The sequence below is a fragment of the Canis lupus genome, chromosome 1 (assembly GCF_048164855.1).
Source record: "Canis lupus baileyi chromosome 1, mCanLup2.hap1, whole genome shotgun sequence".
Classification (NCBI taxonomy): Eukaryota; Metazoa; Chordata; class Mammalia; order Carnivora; family Canidae; genus Canis; species Canis lupus.
The window spans coordinates 109002402-109018738 of record NC_132838.1 but is presented as its reverse complement, the minus strand read 5'-3'; the positions used below and the strand labels follow the sequence as shown (position 1 = coordinate 109018738).

General features: G+C 55.2%; 2 protein-coding genes across 7 annotated transcripts in view; both read right to left on the bottom strand.

The window, feature by feature from the left end:
* Positions 1-6773, bottom strand: part of SLC8A2 (solute carrier family 8 member A2) — a 31103-nt gene extending 24330 nt beyond the window's left edge. The window contains exons 1-4 of one of the 6 annotated variants that reach the window (XM_072773519.1): positions 6373-6770; positions 4722-4836; positions 2152-2373; positions 1235-1924 (exon numbers count right to left, since the gene is read on the bottom strand). In XM_072773519.1, the coding sequence (XP_072629620.1) occupies positions 1235-1909 (675 nt within the window). In that variant the 5' untranslated portion in view covers positions 1910-1924; positions 2152-2373; positions 4722-4836; positions 6373-6770. Of the gene's footprint in view, positions 1-1234; positions 1925-2151; positions 2374-4721; positions 4837-6372 lie in introns of all 6 variants that reach the window. The other 5 variants (XM_072773509.1, XM_072773527.1, XM_072773533.1 and 2 more) reach the window with 5 other exon arrangements.
* Positions 6774-6936: 163 nt separating this feature from the next.
* On the bottom strand, positions 6937-15404 carry KPTN (kaptin, actin binding protein). Its single transcript, XM_072773462.1, has 12 exons — positions 15130-15404; positions 14713-14795; positions 14506-14590; positions 14358-14412; positions 13261-13336; positions 13069-13142; positions 12572-12681; positions 12412-12489; positions 11718-11796; positions 10845-10980; positions 10574-10756; positions 6937-8889 (listed from the first exon to the last, which is right to left on the bottom strand). Exons 1-12 carry the CDS (start codon positions 15350-15352, stop codon positions 8761-8763), a joined length of 1311 nt encoding a protein of 436 aa, XP_072629563.1. The 5' UTR covers positions 15353-15404; the 3' UTR covers positions 6937-8760.
* Between the last annotated feature and the right edge of the window lie 933 nt (positions 15405-16337).

Sequence of the window (16337 nt, the reverse complement as noted above, 5' to 3'; positions counted from 1 at the left end):
TGCCCTCTCTCATCCCTGTCTTCTGGTGCTACCTTAGCTCACCTGTCGTTTCTGGTCCCTTAGCTCCTCCTTAGCTCATCTGCGGTTTCTGGTCCCTCCCTCCCTTCTGCTTTTATATCACCTGCAAAGAATTTTTATACTTCTAACTTCAGCTCCTTCCTGGAAAGAAACTATAGTTGGCAGAATCTGGCAGATATGCACCAAGAGATTATACACATGTGTGAAGGAATTCTGGGTAGCCTCAAATAAATTATGCATGTGTGTGAACAAATTAGGCCAGGCCCATAAATAAATTATGCAAATATGGGCAGCAGTCATGGGATTGTGGGAAATAAATTAGGCACATGTTTTAAGCAGAATGTGGTTAAGACACTGGACGAACGAGAGGCAAATGATTATGTGAACGTGGGTGTAACTTACTGAGTGGTGGGGCTAAATTTTGTCTCGCTGCTGGAATAAATTATGCAAAGTGGCCTTTGCAGTGAACTGGGTTTATACCTACGCTGGATTGGATTGAGTATAAATTATAGTGATGTGGCATAAATTATCCTCCTATCGGAGATCAATTATGAATAATGAATGAATTATGCAAATCACAATCACAGATCTGGCAAATACAGAGGGAGATCATGCAGATGTGGGCCTGCATCTATACAAGCCCGTGGATACATTAAGCCAATCGCACCAAGTTACCCAAATTGATTAGCACTGTCAGAAAACACAAGGCTGGATTATGCAACTGTGGCATGAATTATGGAAAATGGAGGAGGTCTTATTATACAGACAGGAATAAATTATGCAGAAGACAGGGAGTGTAACACGTGAACATACCTGGCAAATACCTGGCTAGACTGTGAACTACGTGCGGTATGCATTACACAGATCACAAGGACTCTGTTAACACATATGGCACCATCGTGAGAGCTAAAAAGGGGCCCCTTCTGGATGGGTATATTGCAAAATGTCACCTCCCTCTGGGCAGAGGAGTCCTTTCCAGGGCCTGTGGAGCCATACAGACATGGCTTGAGCACACTCAATGGACTTGAGCCCCAACTTGCCTTCTCCAGCCCAATGCCCTTGTGCAGTGTGTGACCAGGGCATACCTGACTGCCCTCCCAGATGTGAGCATGCATTTCTGCAAACACATAAATCAAGTCTCCAAGCCCAGGGAGCCACCCCTCTGGATTTTGCAGACATGCATGCACCAAGGAGGTGTCCATGGCTCCTTGCTCACCTGGACCACACCCGGGGAAAAGACGGCAAGGATGAGATAAAGCCAGACGTAGGCGAAGATACTCCAAGAGGCAGTGACAAAGAAGACTCTCAGGTGCTTGATCTTGCGGCTCTCGCCGGCTGGGATGACATAGATGCACACGGCAATGACCACGAACATGTTGAAGGCAGCACTGCCCACGATGGTGCCAGGGCCCAGCTCGCCCGCCTGGAAGTTGTGGCCACAGACCTCGATGACAGACAGCAGGATCTCAGGGGCTGAGGACCCCAGGGCCATGAGTGTGAGGTTCGACACCGTCTCGTTCCAGATGCGGACGGTGCCCACGCTGGTCTCACCATTGGCTTTGGTGATGGTAATCTCCTTCTCCTTTGATGTGATGACCTCGATGGATGCCATGAAGCGGTCAGCGATGATGGACACGCCCAGGAACATGTAAACCATGGCCACGAAGTAGACCACTGCTCTCGCTGCTTTGTCACCCAGCGACGGGTCATCGGGCTCCCACACAGGCAGCAGGACCCCCGGCTGGCAGCGGTTAGAGCCCTGGCAGCCCCCTGTGCTGGTATCACTGTCATTGGTTGGGGGAGGTGGCAGGGAGGGAGTGGGGGTGGCTGCCCCTGAGCATAGGGACGTCCCCAGGAGGAGTGCAAACCCCACTAAGGCCAAGGGAGCCATGGAGGGTGTCGGGTCCTGTGGAGGAGGAGGAAGTGTGGGTGAGGGGCACGAACCCCTCCCATTCGCACAGGAGCCAAGGCTTGTTGGGTGTCAAGCAGAGGGCTGATGGAGGGGGGATGGAGACAGAGGGAGACACAGACATGGAGAGATGGAGAGACAGAGAGTGCCAGATAGAGACCAAGAGAGAAAGATAAAGACAGAGGAGCGTCACACACTGCCAGTGGGGTGCACATTGGTCTCACCAGTTCGAGGAACTACAGCTGAACGTCCTGTGTCCTAGGACTCAGCCCAGGTACACATGCACTCAGGAGCCACAGGTCGTGTGTCTGCCAAGAGACACATCCGAGAATGTCCGTAGCTGCTTTATTTTTAACAGCTCCTGTCTTGAGACAACCCAGATGCCTCTCGGCAGTAAACGGAGAATGACAGCACAGAGCACTCACACTGTGGAATGCTATATGGCCCTGGAAAGGAATTGGCTGTTGACCCGCCCAGCCGCACAGATGAATCCCACAGACAACGGAGGAATGAATCCAGGCCCCAAAGAACACAGACTGAACGATTTCGTGGGTGAGGTGAGGGTCCCGAGGCCCTAAATTCATTAGGTCCTTCTAATGGTTTCCAACCTGGCCCTCAGAGGGCTCCTGCCTGGGGTCTGGGATGTGGCAGGATGTCTGTTTGTCTGAGCGGGGCTGGGGAGGGGCTGCTGGAGGGTCTCTCACTCGCATCTTCCCCTGCAATGGTGGCAGGTGTCTCCCTCAAGCACCCATAGGTCTCTGTGAGGTGCCCAGGTCTTCAGCAGCTGTGACAGGAGGCCCCGTGTTGAGCTTTCTGTCCCGTTTGTGGGTTTTGGGGTCTCTGTGGTTTCAATACTCCCCCCCCCCCCGGGGGGTGCCTGGGTGGCTCAGTTGGTTAAGCATCTGCCTTTGGCTCAGGTCATGATCCCAGGGTCCTGGGATCAGGCCCCGCATCAGGCTCCTTGCTCTTCTCCCTTTACCTTTGCACCTCCCCCTGCTCATTCTTTCTCTCTCAAATAAATAAAAACTTAAAAAAAAAAAACCATAAAACTCCTCTGGCCTCTAATCCTGGGTTTGAGTGGCTATTTCATGTCTTGCCTTGGTTCCCTTTAAAAGCGCTAATCAGCTCAGCTCCTCCCTCTGCTCAGAACCCTCCATGACTCCCAACTCCGCCTTAGAGAACCGCAGCCCTTGCCCTGGCTCATAAGGTCTCACAGGATCTGCCTCCCTCTTTCCCTCTCTGGCTTCATCTCTCTCCCTGTACCCTTTGCTTGCATGACTCCAGCCATCTCGAGGTTCCTCACATACTAGACAAGTTCTTGCCTCAGGGCCTTTGCACCTGCTGTTCCCCCTCCCTGGGACACTCTTCCCCACATATTCGCCCTCTCTTCTCCAGTTCTCCACTCAGATGTCACCTTCCCTGAGCTCCCCATTCCAAATGACACCACCTCACTTTGGGGAGGGCCAAGGCTCAGAGGTTAAAAACTCGTTCAAGCCCCTAGTACCAACTCTGGTTTCATTTCTCTCTCCAAGAGTGGCCTCAACTCCCAGCTCCTCTGCCCCACTGTTGCGTTGTCTTGGTAACCCAGTAGCCTATTAAAAAAGGGTCTGAGAGAAGAAGGAGGGGTCCTCCGAGCCCGCCTCCACTTCCCTGATCCCGGTCTCCTCCAGCTGCTGGGGGCTTCAGATCTCCAGGTAACTTGCATTTCTGTCTGGAAGTTCTTCTATCAGTCTAACTCACAGCCTGCCCCCAAAACACGCCCACATACTCACGGGCAGGGAGCTGGCTCCTGGGGGAGGGAGGCAGAATGTTGGCAGAACTTCCCTGAGGAGTGTGTGTGTGTGTGTGTGTGTGTGTGGGCGGCGAGAGGGGGGATTCTTAAAGGGCCACCACACAATTAGCCCCCTTTGCAAGGCCCCTAATGATACATCTAATTAGCAGCCCCCTAATTAGCAACAACTTAGGCATAATTACAAACCCACCAGGATCCCAAGCAGACTCATGCTCTCTTCTCCCTCCCTTCTCCGTGGCTTTCAGGAGTAACAAGGGCCACCTGGAGTCAAGAATTCATCTCAAGCATCTAGCTCCCTCTGTCATGTGAGGGCCCTGGCCTGGAAAGTGCCCCCTCAAGTCTAACCACCTGTCCCTCCTGCTGCAGTCCCAGAGGGAGATCAGAGTCCGCCAATGGGTGTTCTCATGCCTGCCCCCCTTGCCCAGGGGCTGGGCCAAGCAGCCCTTTTCCTGTAAAACGTGGTTTCCTCTCACCGAGGCCCTTAGGGGAGGTGGGGTCGGAGAAAGTACTAGATAAATATTTGTGAAATAAACGACCAAGAGCTCTGAGCCTTGTCGCTGGGGACAGCTGGGCTTCCTCTGCTAGAGACGCCTGCATCTGCCTCTCTCCATCCACCAGCAGCCTTGAAACCTAATCTGGGTTTAGAACCCAGGGGCAAAAGGATCAGGTTGAGGCCAGGGTAGGAGTCCGGAGGGCAGCTGGTGGCATCTCTCCATGTCTCCCCACCCTCGCAGGCAGGTGGCCAGCTGGGTCGGTGGTGAGCACCCTGGTTCTGCCTCACACACCCCTCAGGGTCTCAGACACCTGCCTAGAGTGGGACTGCAAGTGGGGGGGGGGCAGTCTGGTGTGCCAGGTGGGACCTCCTCCCTTCTGCATGTCCCTCGCACTGGTGATGGAGGTGGCAGTTTCTGCTTGTGCTCTGGTGGGGGCAGGGGTTGCCTGCCACCCCTTGGAGGGATTTCTAGGCAGGGACACGACGGGCTTCTAAACACACCCACTTACTGCTCCAGGGTGAGCCAGGCTCTCCCAGCACCACTCCATATCCCGCTCTGGGTGGGGAGTGTCACACAGAGTCTCCGTGCTCAGGGCTACGACACATTGATGGGTAAACTGAGGTCTGGAGGGGGAAAGAGCTTGGTCAGGTCAAGCAGCTTCGGAACAGGGGCAAGGGAGGATGGAAACTCAAGGCATGGAACTCCTAACCTGGTGCTCTTCTGAACCCAGCCGGGCCCCACGTGGATATTTGAGGACCTCACCCCATCGCAGCCTGGGCTATTGGCTAGGCTCACACCTCTCCCCTAGTCGCTCACTCCCCACCCACCTTCTTTGGGTCCGCCTTCCCCCCAGGAAAGATGTATTGGCCAGGGACCTCCAGACTCAGAGGGGCCCTCTTGGAGCCCCCAAGGGATGGTGGAGAATTTCTGAGATCCACCCCTACTGAGAGACAGGTCTGAGGCTGGTACAATGAGAGGGATGGAGGTGAGGCTGCGGGAGGGACTGGCCTGACCCGCCCCAGTGCCTAGTGTTGTGCCTGGTGTAGGAAAGGTGCTCAGTAACTGTCAAAAGAAGGGAGGAGTTGAGCAAGCAATGGATGAATGGGCGAACGAGGAACAGAAGTCAGACTGCAGGAAGGACTGGTCCAGTCTCTATGAAGAGGAATGGGGAGGCAAGATGGAAGGACTGGGGCCAGCTCCACCACAAAGGGTATAGGGTAGACTGCAAGAAGGACTGGCCCCAGAATGCCAGACACAAGGCAGGGGAGAAGAGAAGAGCTCTGGCCTCAGGGGAGGGATGGGGCACCAGCGAGGCAGCTGGGAGGATGGGCGGGAGCTTGGAGGAGTTTGGGGGGACTCCGCACCTTCTGAGGCAGCCCACCCTGGGGAGGGGACGATCTTCTCCCTCCAGGTCTCCCCCTTGCCAGGGGCGGGGACCAAGGTGTGTAGGAGGAGAGTTAACCTGCTATTAGGGAAGGGAGAGACCGAGAAACGGAGACCACATACCTACAGATGGTGATGGAGAGGAGGGAGAGGGGCAAGAAGAGACAGGGAGACACCCACAGAGATAGAAGAGATGGGAGAGCAGAGATTGGAGAGAGAGAGATAGAGAGACATACACATATGGTGAAGGAGAAAGAAACCAGGGACTTAGAGACAGAATCCCTGAAAAGACACAGGACAGACCGGGGCACAGAGGGAACCAGGGGGACAGAGGCTGGAGTGAGGGACTGAGAGACAGGGGCACGGGGACAGGGACTCAGAGAGCCAGATAGACTGTGCAGGACAGGACCCTGGAGAGATGTGGAGAGGCAGAAAGACGAGACCCAGACGCAGGAAGGCGGGGGCGGAGGGAGAGAAGGCGAAGGGGGGCTGCCCCAGACGGGCTGGGGTGTTCTCACCCCCTCAGTGACCAGGATGCACCCCCTCCCCGCCGGCAGTGCTCCCAGGAACACAGGAGGGGCTGAGGGTGTCGGCTAGAGGTGGCGCCCCTAATCCACGGAGGGGACCTGGTATCCCCACCCGGGATATGCAGCCCCTCAACCCCCATAAGCGAGCTCGGGGAACAGCGGCTCCTGGCTCTTCAAATGTCCCCTCCACCCGCCTGAGGCAACACCATCCTTCCTCCACGCCCCCCCCAAAACTGGGGGGTCTCTTACCTGCAGCTGCAGTCTGGAGCAGGTCCCCCTAGCACTGGGCTGGCAGTGGTGGGCGACTCCGCCCGACAGAAAGAGAGAGAGAGAGAGAGAGAGAGAGAGAGAGAGAAAAGCTGGAGACTGAGAGGGAGAGCCAGGGAGGAGGGGAGGGAGAGGGGATAGAGGGAGGAGAGGAAGAGGGGGGAGGGACACGAGGGAGGGGGAGTCGGGAGAGAGGGAGGAGGAGGGACAGGGGAGAGTGCTGGGAGGGAGGAGGAGGAGCCGGAGACAGAGGGGAGGAGGAGGAGGCGGGGAGAGGGGAGGCTGCCGAGAGGCGGGGGAGGCACCTGGAGAGAGGAGGTTGGGGGGAGCCCGAGCCTCCCCCCAACCCTTCAGGTTCAGCACCACAGGCAAGGGACAGCGGTGGCGGATGCTCCTGTGTGTGTGTGTGTGTGTGTGTGTGTTGGGGGGGGGCTGGGGGTCATCCAGAGGCATCTTTCCCTCTCCCCAACACACACACTCTCCGATCCATACAAGGGCCAGGGAGGCAAAAACAGCCACAAATAGTTACAGGCTCACAGAACCGGGTGGGGGGGAGGGCAAGAATGTTTAATCAGAGTCAGATCCAAATTCACATGCTGTGCCGACAGACATAACCTCGCAAAGCAAGCCAGAAACAACCACAAAGTCACCCGTTAGTAATAGTAACAACTGTTGCCATTCATATGGCCCTTGCCATTGGCCAGGCGGGGTTATGATTTTTTTTGGAAGTGACTGACATGGGTTGACACAGCTAAGCCCTCCTAATAAGCCTGTGACGTAAATGCTATTAGCCTCATTTTACAGCTGGGGAAACCGAGGCACAGGGGGGCCAAGTATGGCTTCAGGCTCTGCACCATTAACCACTACACTACGTGCTGTCCCAGACTGAGGAGCAAGAGGTCAGGCAGTGAACCACAAAAGGCCAGGTGAGTGGCTGGAGTCCTGAAGATACAAAATCCTGAGCCCTGAAGTGTCCACGCAGGTGCCCATACACGCCCACGAGCACATACTTCACAGACCCACACCATCTAAACTCACCTAAATCCCACGCTGGAGTCCCACTCCCACCTGGGGCCAGGAGGCAATGTAGCTCTCCACCTCAGCAGGCGGGCAGCAGGAGGGAGGAGACCCTGCTTGCATCAACCGTCCGTGCCCACCACCAGGCCAGGCTGGACACCCTTGGGTGGGCTGTCAGGGGGAGGTGATTCAGCTCCAGGCAATTTCCCACGCTTGGGCCCAGGTTCTAGGAGATGACAAGGGAGCCCAGCCCAGCTGTGGGCCGGGGAAATCAGCCCTGTCTCAAACTTCTTGGTCCCTGGATCCCCTGGGTTTTTCAATCAGGTCTAACCTTGGTCCTTTCTAGCACGGCATACCCTGGGTCTTTCCCTCCTGGGTCTTATCTCAGTATGCCCCACTGGGACCTAAACTCAGCTGCTTCCTGGTGGGGTCTAGCCTTGGCCCTTGGCACAAGGTCTAACCACAGTAATTTGTCGGGGGTCCAATCTCGGCATTATTCATGGAGGGAGGTGTCTAGCCTCAATCCCTCTGCTACAATTTGACCACAGCTTCCCATGGCAGTCCTTCCCAACTGTATCCTTTCCTCTGAGGTTTAATTTCTGTGTTTTCTCCACTGGGGTCTATCCTCAGATCCAGAGAGCCCCACTGCGGTCTAGCCTCAGATCCAGGGGGGCCCACAGGTGTCTAGCCTCAGATCCAGAGGGCCTCACTGGGGCCTAGCTTCAGATCCAGGGGGCCCCATTGGGGTCTAGCCTCAGTCCTTTTCTTTGGCTTCTACAATCTCTTCCACATTGGTTTTATTTATTTTTTTCCACGTTGGTTTTAATTCAACTTTTATGCCAGGGCCTCATTTCTAACCTCACTTCTGTCTTCTGAGGTCTACACTACGATCTCACCTTAGTCCTGCTTCTAGGTCTAACCTTGGATTTTCTCTCCCCGTATGCCCCTCCCTCCATTCTTCTGGGTGAATCCAGCACCCAGCACAGAGCCTGGCACATAGCAGGCACACATCAATCACCTCCCAGAACAAAAGAATGAAGGCAACTCGAAGTCGGCTTCCTCTGGACATATAAATAATCGTTGGCTGACCAATTCTCACTGGGGACAGAAGGGGGGAGTCAGGTGTGATCATCCCACTTTCAAATGGGGACACTGAGGCACAGAGACAGGAGTGTGTCAGCCAGGGTTGCACGGCATGGTGGGGCAGAGCCAGAGCAGGAACTCACAGCTCCACTGCCCTGGGGGGCTCTGGGGAGACCATCCCTCCTTCAGGATGCTTCTCCACCAGGAATGGCTAGAGGCGATTTCTCCAGTGAACTGTCCCTGGGTCTGGGGCAGGCAGTGGGTGGGAGCTCAGGAGGCCGAGGTCTCAGCAGGCCCTGGACCTGCCCTGTCCCCAGGCCTCTGGGACTGATGTCTCCTCTGCTCCACTTGATGCCGAAGCCGGGTCAGGACCAGCTCCGAGGCCTGGACCAGGCTGTGCTGTGGGGAACAAGAGGAGGCCAGGAATGAGACAGAGCAGGAGGAGTATAGGCTAGACCATGCGGGATGGTCTGGAGAAGCAGATGGGCCAGGAGCTTGACTGTGGTGGGAGGTCGGAGAGCAGACCAGCATGTGGGTGGGAATGGATGTCTGTGATGGGGTGACGGTTAGACCCAGGAGGATGGTGTTCAGTGTATTTCCAGCGGGAGAAACAAAGCCCAGGCCCAAACATATGGGTGTGAGGTTAGAACTCAGGAGGGACAGAGAAGGACCAAAGCACAAGAGACACACTGCACTGTACAGGAATGAGGCTAAGGTTAGACCATAGTGGGGGAGACAACGGCGAGACCTTGACAACAAAGGATAGGCCGGTAAGACAGGGGAGGAGCCAACCAAAGTACAAAGGAGAGGAATATGGCACCACAGGAGGGACAGAGTGAGACCCTGGTTGGAGGGTCTGAAGCTAATCCTAATAGAAGGGACAGAAGGGATTACAGTGATATGGCTGGATGAATGAAGGAGCAGGGGTGAGGGGATGGTTTGGCCACTATAGGGAAGTCCTCTGTCCCACAGCTGGACTCCAGCCTCTTCCACTGGGATCTAACTTAGGTCCTTTCTATTTAAGGTCTAACCTCAGACCTCTCCACTGGGGTCCAGCCTTTCTCCTTTCTGCTGAGGTCTAACCTAGACCATTCCACTGAGGAATAGATTGCAGGAAAAGACCCAAGCAAAGATTGCAGAGGAGGCAGTACCATTAGCCTCTGAGGAAAAGAACCCAGGCTAGACCACATAGAAAAGCAGATCAAAGGCAAAGAGAAGGCAAACAACACGCCAGAAAACAGGCAGACCACAGCCCAAGAGGTGGCGGTTGGGCCACAGGTAAAAGATCAGAGGTTAGACTATATTAGTTGCGATGGAGGCTTCAGTTTGGACCTTGGATTATTGACACGGTTGATTATTAGACCCTAACAGGGGTTATGGCAGGTAGGCTGCTATGGCAGGGTGGGGGGTGTGAAAATATAGCAGAAGGCCCAAACTATGGACCCCACAGCTCAAGGACCAGACCATAAGTGAAAGTTCAGAGGCTGGGCCAAAGCAGAAAGATTCGAGGTTAGGAGCTAGTGGAAAACCAGAGACTGGATGCCGGAAGGCTGGAGATTAGGGTACAGGGGAGGGTAAGTCCCCTCCTGCCATGGAAGAGGTTAGACCGCAGTGGAAGGACCGAGGTTTAAGTCATGGAGTCGGGGGTGGGGGTGGGGGTGATGTGGGCTAAATTACCACAAGGAGAAAGTCAGACAAAGCACAAGAAATCAAGGACTGAAGTTAGGGAGGCTGAGGGTAGGCAGGGACTGACAGATGCCACGTCAGAATCCCCTCTGCCAGGATGGCACCCTCCCCAACAGCGGCCCCCTCTTCGGGGACTGTCCTTGGCCAACAGAACCACCTCTCGGAAACAGTTCCTCCCTCCTTCAGGAGGGCCTGCAACCAGGGGTCCCCTTGCTGAGGGTGGACTCAGGCTACAGAGCTCCTGTGGGGTCAGTCCCTTGAATCCATCCCCTAGTGTGGCTTCTTCCCATCCCTCTCCGTGTTTCCTGGGAGAATGCGTCTGTGACAAAACGGGTGTGCAAAAATCTCCATCTCAGGCTCTGCTTTGAGGGAAACCCAACCCGAGTTGCCCAGCTACCTGCAGGATGTGCACGCCCTTCAGGGAGACCACGGCGAGCTCCTGCAGCCCGTCCCCGGTCAGGTCCACATGTGCCATGGCCAGCAGCGGGCTGGAGAAGCCCCGCTGCCACAGCAAGCGGAATCCACGCTCGGCCTCAGGCAGCCCAGACTCTGGGCCGAAGTACTTGTAACAGAGCAGCTCCTGCAGGAGGTAAGGGGTGAAGCTCACACAGGGATGTAGGGCAGTGGGAGGGGATAGGTGGTGGTGGCCCCGATCCCTCAGGTCCCACCTGTCCGTAGGTGGCCACCAGGACTTCAGGTCGCCCATCCAAATCTATATCGGTGACCAGGCCACAGAGGACGCTGTCAAACTGGTCACTGCCAGGCAGGAGAAGCTGGTCCTCAAGGCCCCGGCTAAGCAGGTCCCTGTGGGTCCCGAAGGCGGTGGGGAGACTGAGGTCATACCACAGTGTCTGTCACCTTTGGTGACAGACCTGGGCTGGGTGCCCACACAGTAGCTCCCCATCCCAGGTCTGGTCATGCTTTTCCTCCCAATGCCAGGACACCCTGGTTTCCGACCTGGACTTCTTCATCTCCACCAAAGGGAACTCAAATTGCTCGCTCAGACTGTCAACCCGCTATTCCCCAGTAGGGACACCCACTCTGCTCCCTGAAGGCGGGACCATCTCCCTCCCAAACAGAGGCCCACTTTGCTCTTTCTGGTGACATCCCTTGTCTCCAGGCTGGACACCAACACTACCTCTGTAGAGCCAGGGGAGCTTGGTCCCAGCTTGGACATCTCCGCTGCCCTCCAGGTGAGCCACAGCCGGCTTGTACTGGCTCACAAGAGCAGACTGGGACATTTTTAGAAATTCTGCTGGCTGGCTGGCATCATGTGAGTGCTCAAAATCCACCATGGTGGGAGTGGATCAGCGAACACTATGAAATTGGGGCTTTCTCACCCATGGAGCCAGTTGTTAAACATTTGCCAACATGCTCATCCAGGCAGAGGAGACATCGAGGTGCCCATCCCAAAGGCTCAATGTATCTCCTGTAAGTTCTAGACCCGAACATTCACACTGCCCTCCCTGGAGCATGAACACCTTTACCTGCCCAGCCCTGAACAACCTCCCCCAAGGGGACTTCCCGCTGAGGCCCCTCACCGGTACACCACGGCTGGCTCTAACATACTGGCCACGAGCACGCTGTACTCCTCCTGTTGTGGCGGCCGGTCCTTGGTCTCTGGAGAAGGGACATGCAGGGGGCGGGGCGTGAGGGGACAGGCTCCAGGCTCCTCCTCACACCCCCTGCTCCCTGAGAGGAGGAAGACCCCATGAGTGAGGGGAGATGCCAGGAGGAGGAGCAGGTGTGAGGCCAGAATGGGAGGGAGAGAAGTGAAGACCAACCAGACGGCAGAAGGCAGCCTGCAGGGGTCAGGCAAAGGGAAGCACCGAAAAAGGCCAGGGCACAGCAAGAGGAACAGAGCACCGCGTGGGGGTAGAGGTGAGCCCAAGCAGGAGTAGGAGGGCAGCGCAGAGTCTCCGGAGGAAAGCTTGGGGTTAGATCACAGCAAGAGACAGAGTGAAGAGGCCAGTGAGAGGGATCAGAGGAAGTCAGTGTGCAGGCTGATGGTTCCACCACCAGGGGAAAGACTCCAGGGAATGTCTGAGATCAGACCACAGGGGCAAGTCACTGAAGTGAATCTGAGAGCACAGAGGGCAGGGAGGGGCATGGGAGGGATGGCGGGGGTGGTGGTGCAGGGGGCTTGGATACTTTGGGAGAGGGGCATGGATCTGGGTATGGGGAGCTGAGCCTGCAGAGTCGACCCCCCCACCCCCCCTCAGGTCTGGAGCTCACCCTCAGGCGCCGAGAGGCTGAACACAATCACGCGGGAAATGGGGCCGTCCTGCAGGATTGTCCATGTCTGCAGAACCTCTGTGCAGAGGGGGAGGACTCAGGGCCCTGCCCCAGACCCCCGCTCTCAGCTCCCTGTCCCAGGGCCCATTCCGGCCATCACCTTGGCTTCGCTGGTCCACGTGAGCAACTCGGACATAACCACTCTGGCAGCCGAGAGCGGACAGTCGCCGGGATGTGCCGGGGAGGTTGTGGACATCAAGCCAGAGGACACTGGTGGGGGCAGGTGGACAGAGGGGCTGGAGAGTGTCACCAGGTACTGCCCCATATTCTGCCTCCCCTGGAGCATCCATTCTGTTTCTGTAGCCCTGGGACCCCGCCAGGCCTGTTATCTCTGAGGTTACCTCTACTGCCCACTTTCTCTTAGGGCTCGATTGCTATCACCTGATTTCAGAGTCCGTTTTGTGTTTTCTCTGGGATCACCACTGTTGACCAACTTCTCCGGAGTCATATCCATAGCCTGAGTTTGCTCAACTCCCCTCCCCTGCCCAGTTTCTCTGTGGTCATCTCCATCCCAGCTGTCTCTAAGGGCTTTCCCGCCACCTGATTTCTCTGAAGCCACCTGTCCTGGTCCCCTGGGCCTCTTTCAGGGGCTCTTACCTGCTGGTCAGGTTCGTGAGCTCTGGGAAGAGGTTTTCCAGGGGCTGTTCTTCAAACTGATGCAGACCCTCATTCTGGGGGAACCAAGACCGACCCCCCCACCTTGGGAGTCAGTGGCCAGCCTCATACCCAGCACCAGCCCATGGCCACCTGAACAGGGCTCTACACCCCCCAAGCCTCCCTCTGCCTCACCTCCTTGTACAGATGAATGGCTGGGTCATTCCCACTCAGGAGAAACACTGTCTCCAGTTGATTCCCGACCTGGACCCTGAAAACAGAGAAATCTAGAACCCCAGTGTGGTAGAGTCCATGTGTAGAACCTTCCAACTTCAGAATAACAGAAACCTTCTGTTTCTAGAGTACTCACCTGCCGGAATCCTCACTCTGGGTGTGGATTCAGGCATGGAACATGGGGCTCCGGTGTTCCATGTTCCAGAACACCAGAACTTATTTAATCTAGAACTCTGGTGTTCCAGAAATTCTGTTTTCCATTTCCTTTTAAATACTAGAATTTCTAGAAATTGCCATCATGGATATATTCACACTCATAAAATGTCAGAACATCCAAATCCCAGGATCCAGAACATCAGCTTCTAGAATTCTCACCTGCTAGACCAGAGGTTGGCAAACTATGACCTACAGACCAAATCCAACTTACCCCCTAATGCTGTAAATAAGGTTTTACTGAAACACAGTTACACCAATTATTTGCACAGTGTCAATGGCTGCCTTCCTGCAACAGTGGCAGACTTGAGTAGTTATAACAGAGATTGTCTAGCCCTTAACAGAAAAACTTGGTCAATTGCTATGCTAGACCATTGGTGTTCCAGAATGGAACGCAGAGGTCTAGAGTGGAATTTTCATACTTTGGGATTCTAGAACCTCACATTCTAGATGATCTATATTCTATCTCCTTGAAATATGAGAGTTTGAAATAGGAAAATGACTTTATCACTACAGAATCTCCAGAACTTTTAAATCTTGGAATCTCAGAGCTTACAACTCTAGAAAACTTAGCATCTCTGGATTCTGCTATATCAAAACCTAGAACATCAGTACCTGAGAGTTCTAGATGTCTAAAACACAGGTGCTCAATAAGCTCTGATTATCTAGTTCAGGGCCGAGGCTGGTCCATAGCCACTTTAAAAGCACAATGCTCTAAAAAACAAAACTAGAGTCTGACCGTCTACAGGTAGGTTTGCTGCCTTGTTTGCTAAAGCCTCCCCACATCACACGTGCATGACCACACATGAGCACACTTTGTTGTATTACACCTGTGGCTTACATACTCTGCATGGCACAGCTGGAAAGGAGTGAACTGGAGCTCCAGGTTCAGGCAGCTCTCTGTAAGGGGAGCACACACAGATGGGCACAGGGGACCTGACAGGTGCCCCCTCCCATCATCCCCCTCCTTTCTTCCCCCGAGGCCACACTTACGGGCAATGGAGTCAAGGTTGTACTCAGAGCCAGGCTCGTAGTCGCAGTAAATGTTAAGGAAGGGGCTGCCCTTGTCCCCTGAATCCTGAGGTAGGAAACTGGCCTCAGAGGAGAGTAGGGGTAGCCGGAGGGATTGGGGTCAGAAGCAGTGGGATCCTCTGTTCGTGTAAGGAGGAGGGCACGGGTAGATGGAGGGGGCCTGGGTACCTTGATGAACGTGATCCCCACAACCAGGCCCCGCTTTGGGGGTGACTTGTTGAAGGTGTCGATGGAGACAATCTCTGCATCCACTGGGAGGGGACAGTTGAAGGTTCGGGTCAGGAAGATTCCTGACCCCCATATCCTCACTCATGGTGATCCCTGACCTCTGGGATTCACTCATCTCTGACCACAGCAATTACCATCATCTCTGGGTCCATGTGAGTCCTGATCATCATAACCATGGCATGAGGAATCCTAACCTTTGGGTCTGACCTAGCCACTGACATCAATATGTCCTGATCATCAGCCCTGATCCCTTTCAATCACCCCATCCCATCCTCCCATCACGGTGACCCAGCTCAGAGCCTCAGAAGCCTTCTCAACACCACACACCCGGCCCCTCAACCCCACGGCGCCACGCACCGGGAATGTAGTTGAATTGCAGCTCCTTGGCCACAGGCCGGATTTTCTGTCGGAGGTCTTGGTAGCGGAAGCCCAGCACCTTGCCTTTAAGGGTGGCGGCCAGCAGCTCTCCGCGCCCGCCCGCGCCGCCCGCCAGCCCGTACACATTGCTCTGCGACGAGAAGCGCGTGAAGCTATCCTCCCGCAGCGGACAAGGCCCCGCGGCCACGGCCGCCTCCCCCATCACGCCCCTCAACCACTCACCCCACCGGTGGCGCCCGCCCTGCCCCACCCCACCCACCGCTCCCGAAGCGACCTGGACCGCCGGTGCCCGCCCGTCGCGCACACCGATGACGTCAAGAAGCTGCCGTCCCTGCCCTTTACCAAGATGGCCACCCGCCGGGCTGCCCGGGCTTCCCCTAGGACTGCCCCATCGCGCCTGCGCGCTCCTACCGGCTTTTACACGCCCAGAGAAGGGGCTCCCACAGGCTCCCTGAACATGGGAGGGGGTGGCCCTCTCTGTGGGCAGTATGGAAGATAGAATATTAATCATAAAACGCAGTATAGCCCTTACGTGCCAGGAACTGTTCTAAGCGCTTTCCATTTATCGATTTATTTCAAACTCACAAGCAGGCTCAAGTAGGAACTATGTTTGATGAAGGAATCGAAGCGCGGGAGGTAATTTGTCTACAATCACACAGCCAGTAAGCAGCACACGGGAATCCAAACAAGATCGTTCTATCTCATGTTACCTTTAAAATGGTGAAATGCGTTCCTACCCAAGGAAAAAGGATCTGGCTGGCTGTCCTGGCAAATAACCACCTCCTTCACTGAATACCTACTTTGTGCCAGTCGTGTCAGCCTGATTATCTCTGAATCCTGACACCGGCCCCTCCCCCCCAGCTGTTGTTACTCTGCATTATTCATTTACTCAGCATTTATTGAGCACTTCCTGTGTGCCAGGTGGTCCTTTACCCATCAATCTAAATGAGCCCTTCCAACCCCAATTTATAGAGAATGAAACTGTGGCTCTGAGATTACTAGGAAGTGGTGGAGACTGGATGTTAACTCGGCGTTTCTAACTCTGGGGTCTTCATAAACATGTGGGTTTTTTTTTTTTTTTGGGGGGGGGGGGCTAGAAGGGCGTCAGGGGTTTGGGGACTCTGGACAAAGCTGTACCTTATTTCCAGAAGACATGAGTTGGCCAATTGTTCTGGCCATGTTGAGTA

Bases quoted from the DNA above. Each gene is read 5' to 3' on its own strand.
- KPTN (XM_072773462.1), bottom strand. From the start codon at position 15,352: ATGGGGGAGGCGGCCGTGGCCGCGGGGCCTTGTCCGCTGCGGGAGGAT. The intron at 10,981-11,717 runs GTGAGGGGCCTC...CGGGACCCACAG, and splicing joins GAGCCAGCCGTGGTGTACCG to GGACCTGCTTAGCCGGGGCC. The intron at 8,890-10,573 runs GTAGCTGGGCAA...TGTTCCCCACAG, and splicing joins AGGGCGTGCACATCCTGCAG to CACAGCCTGGTCCAGGCCTC.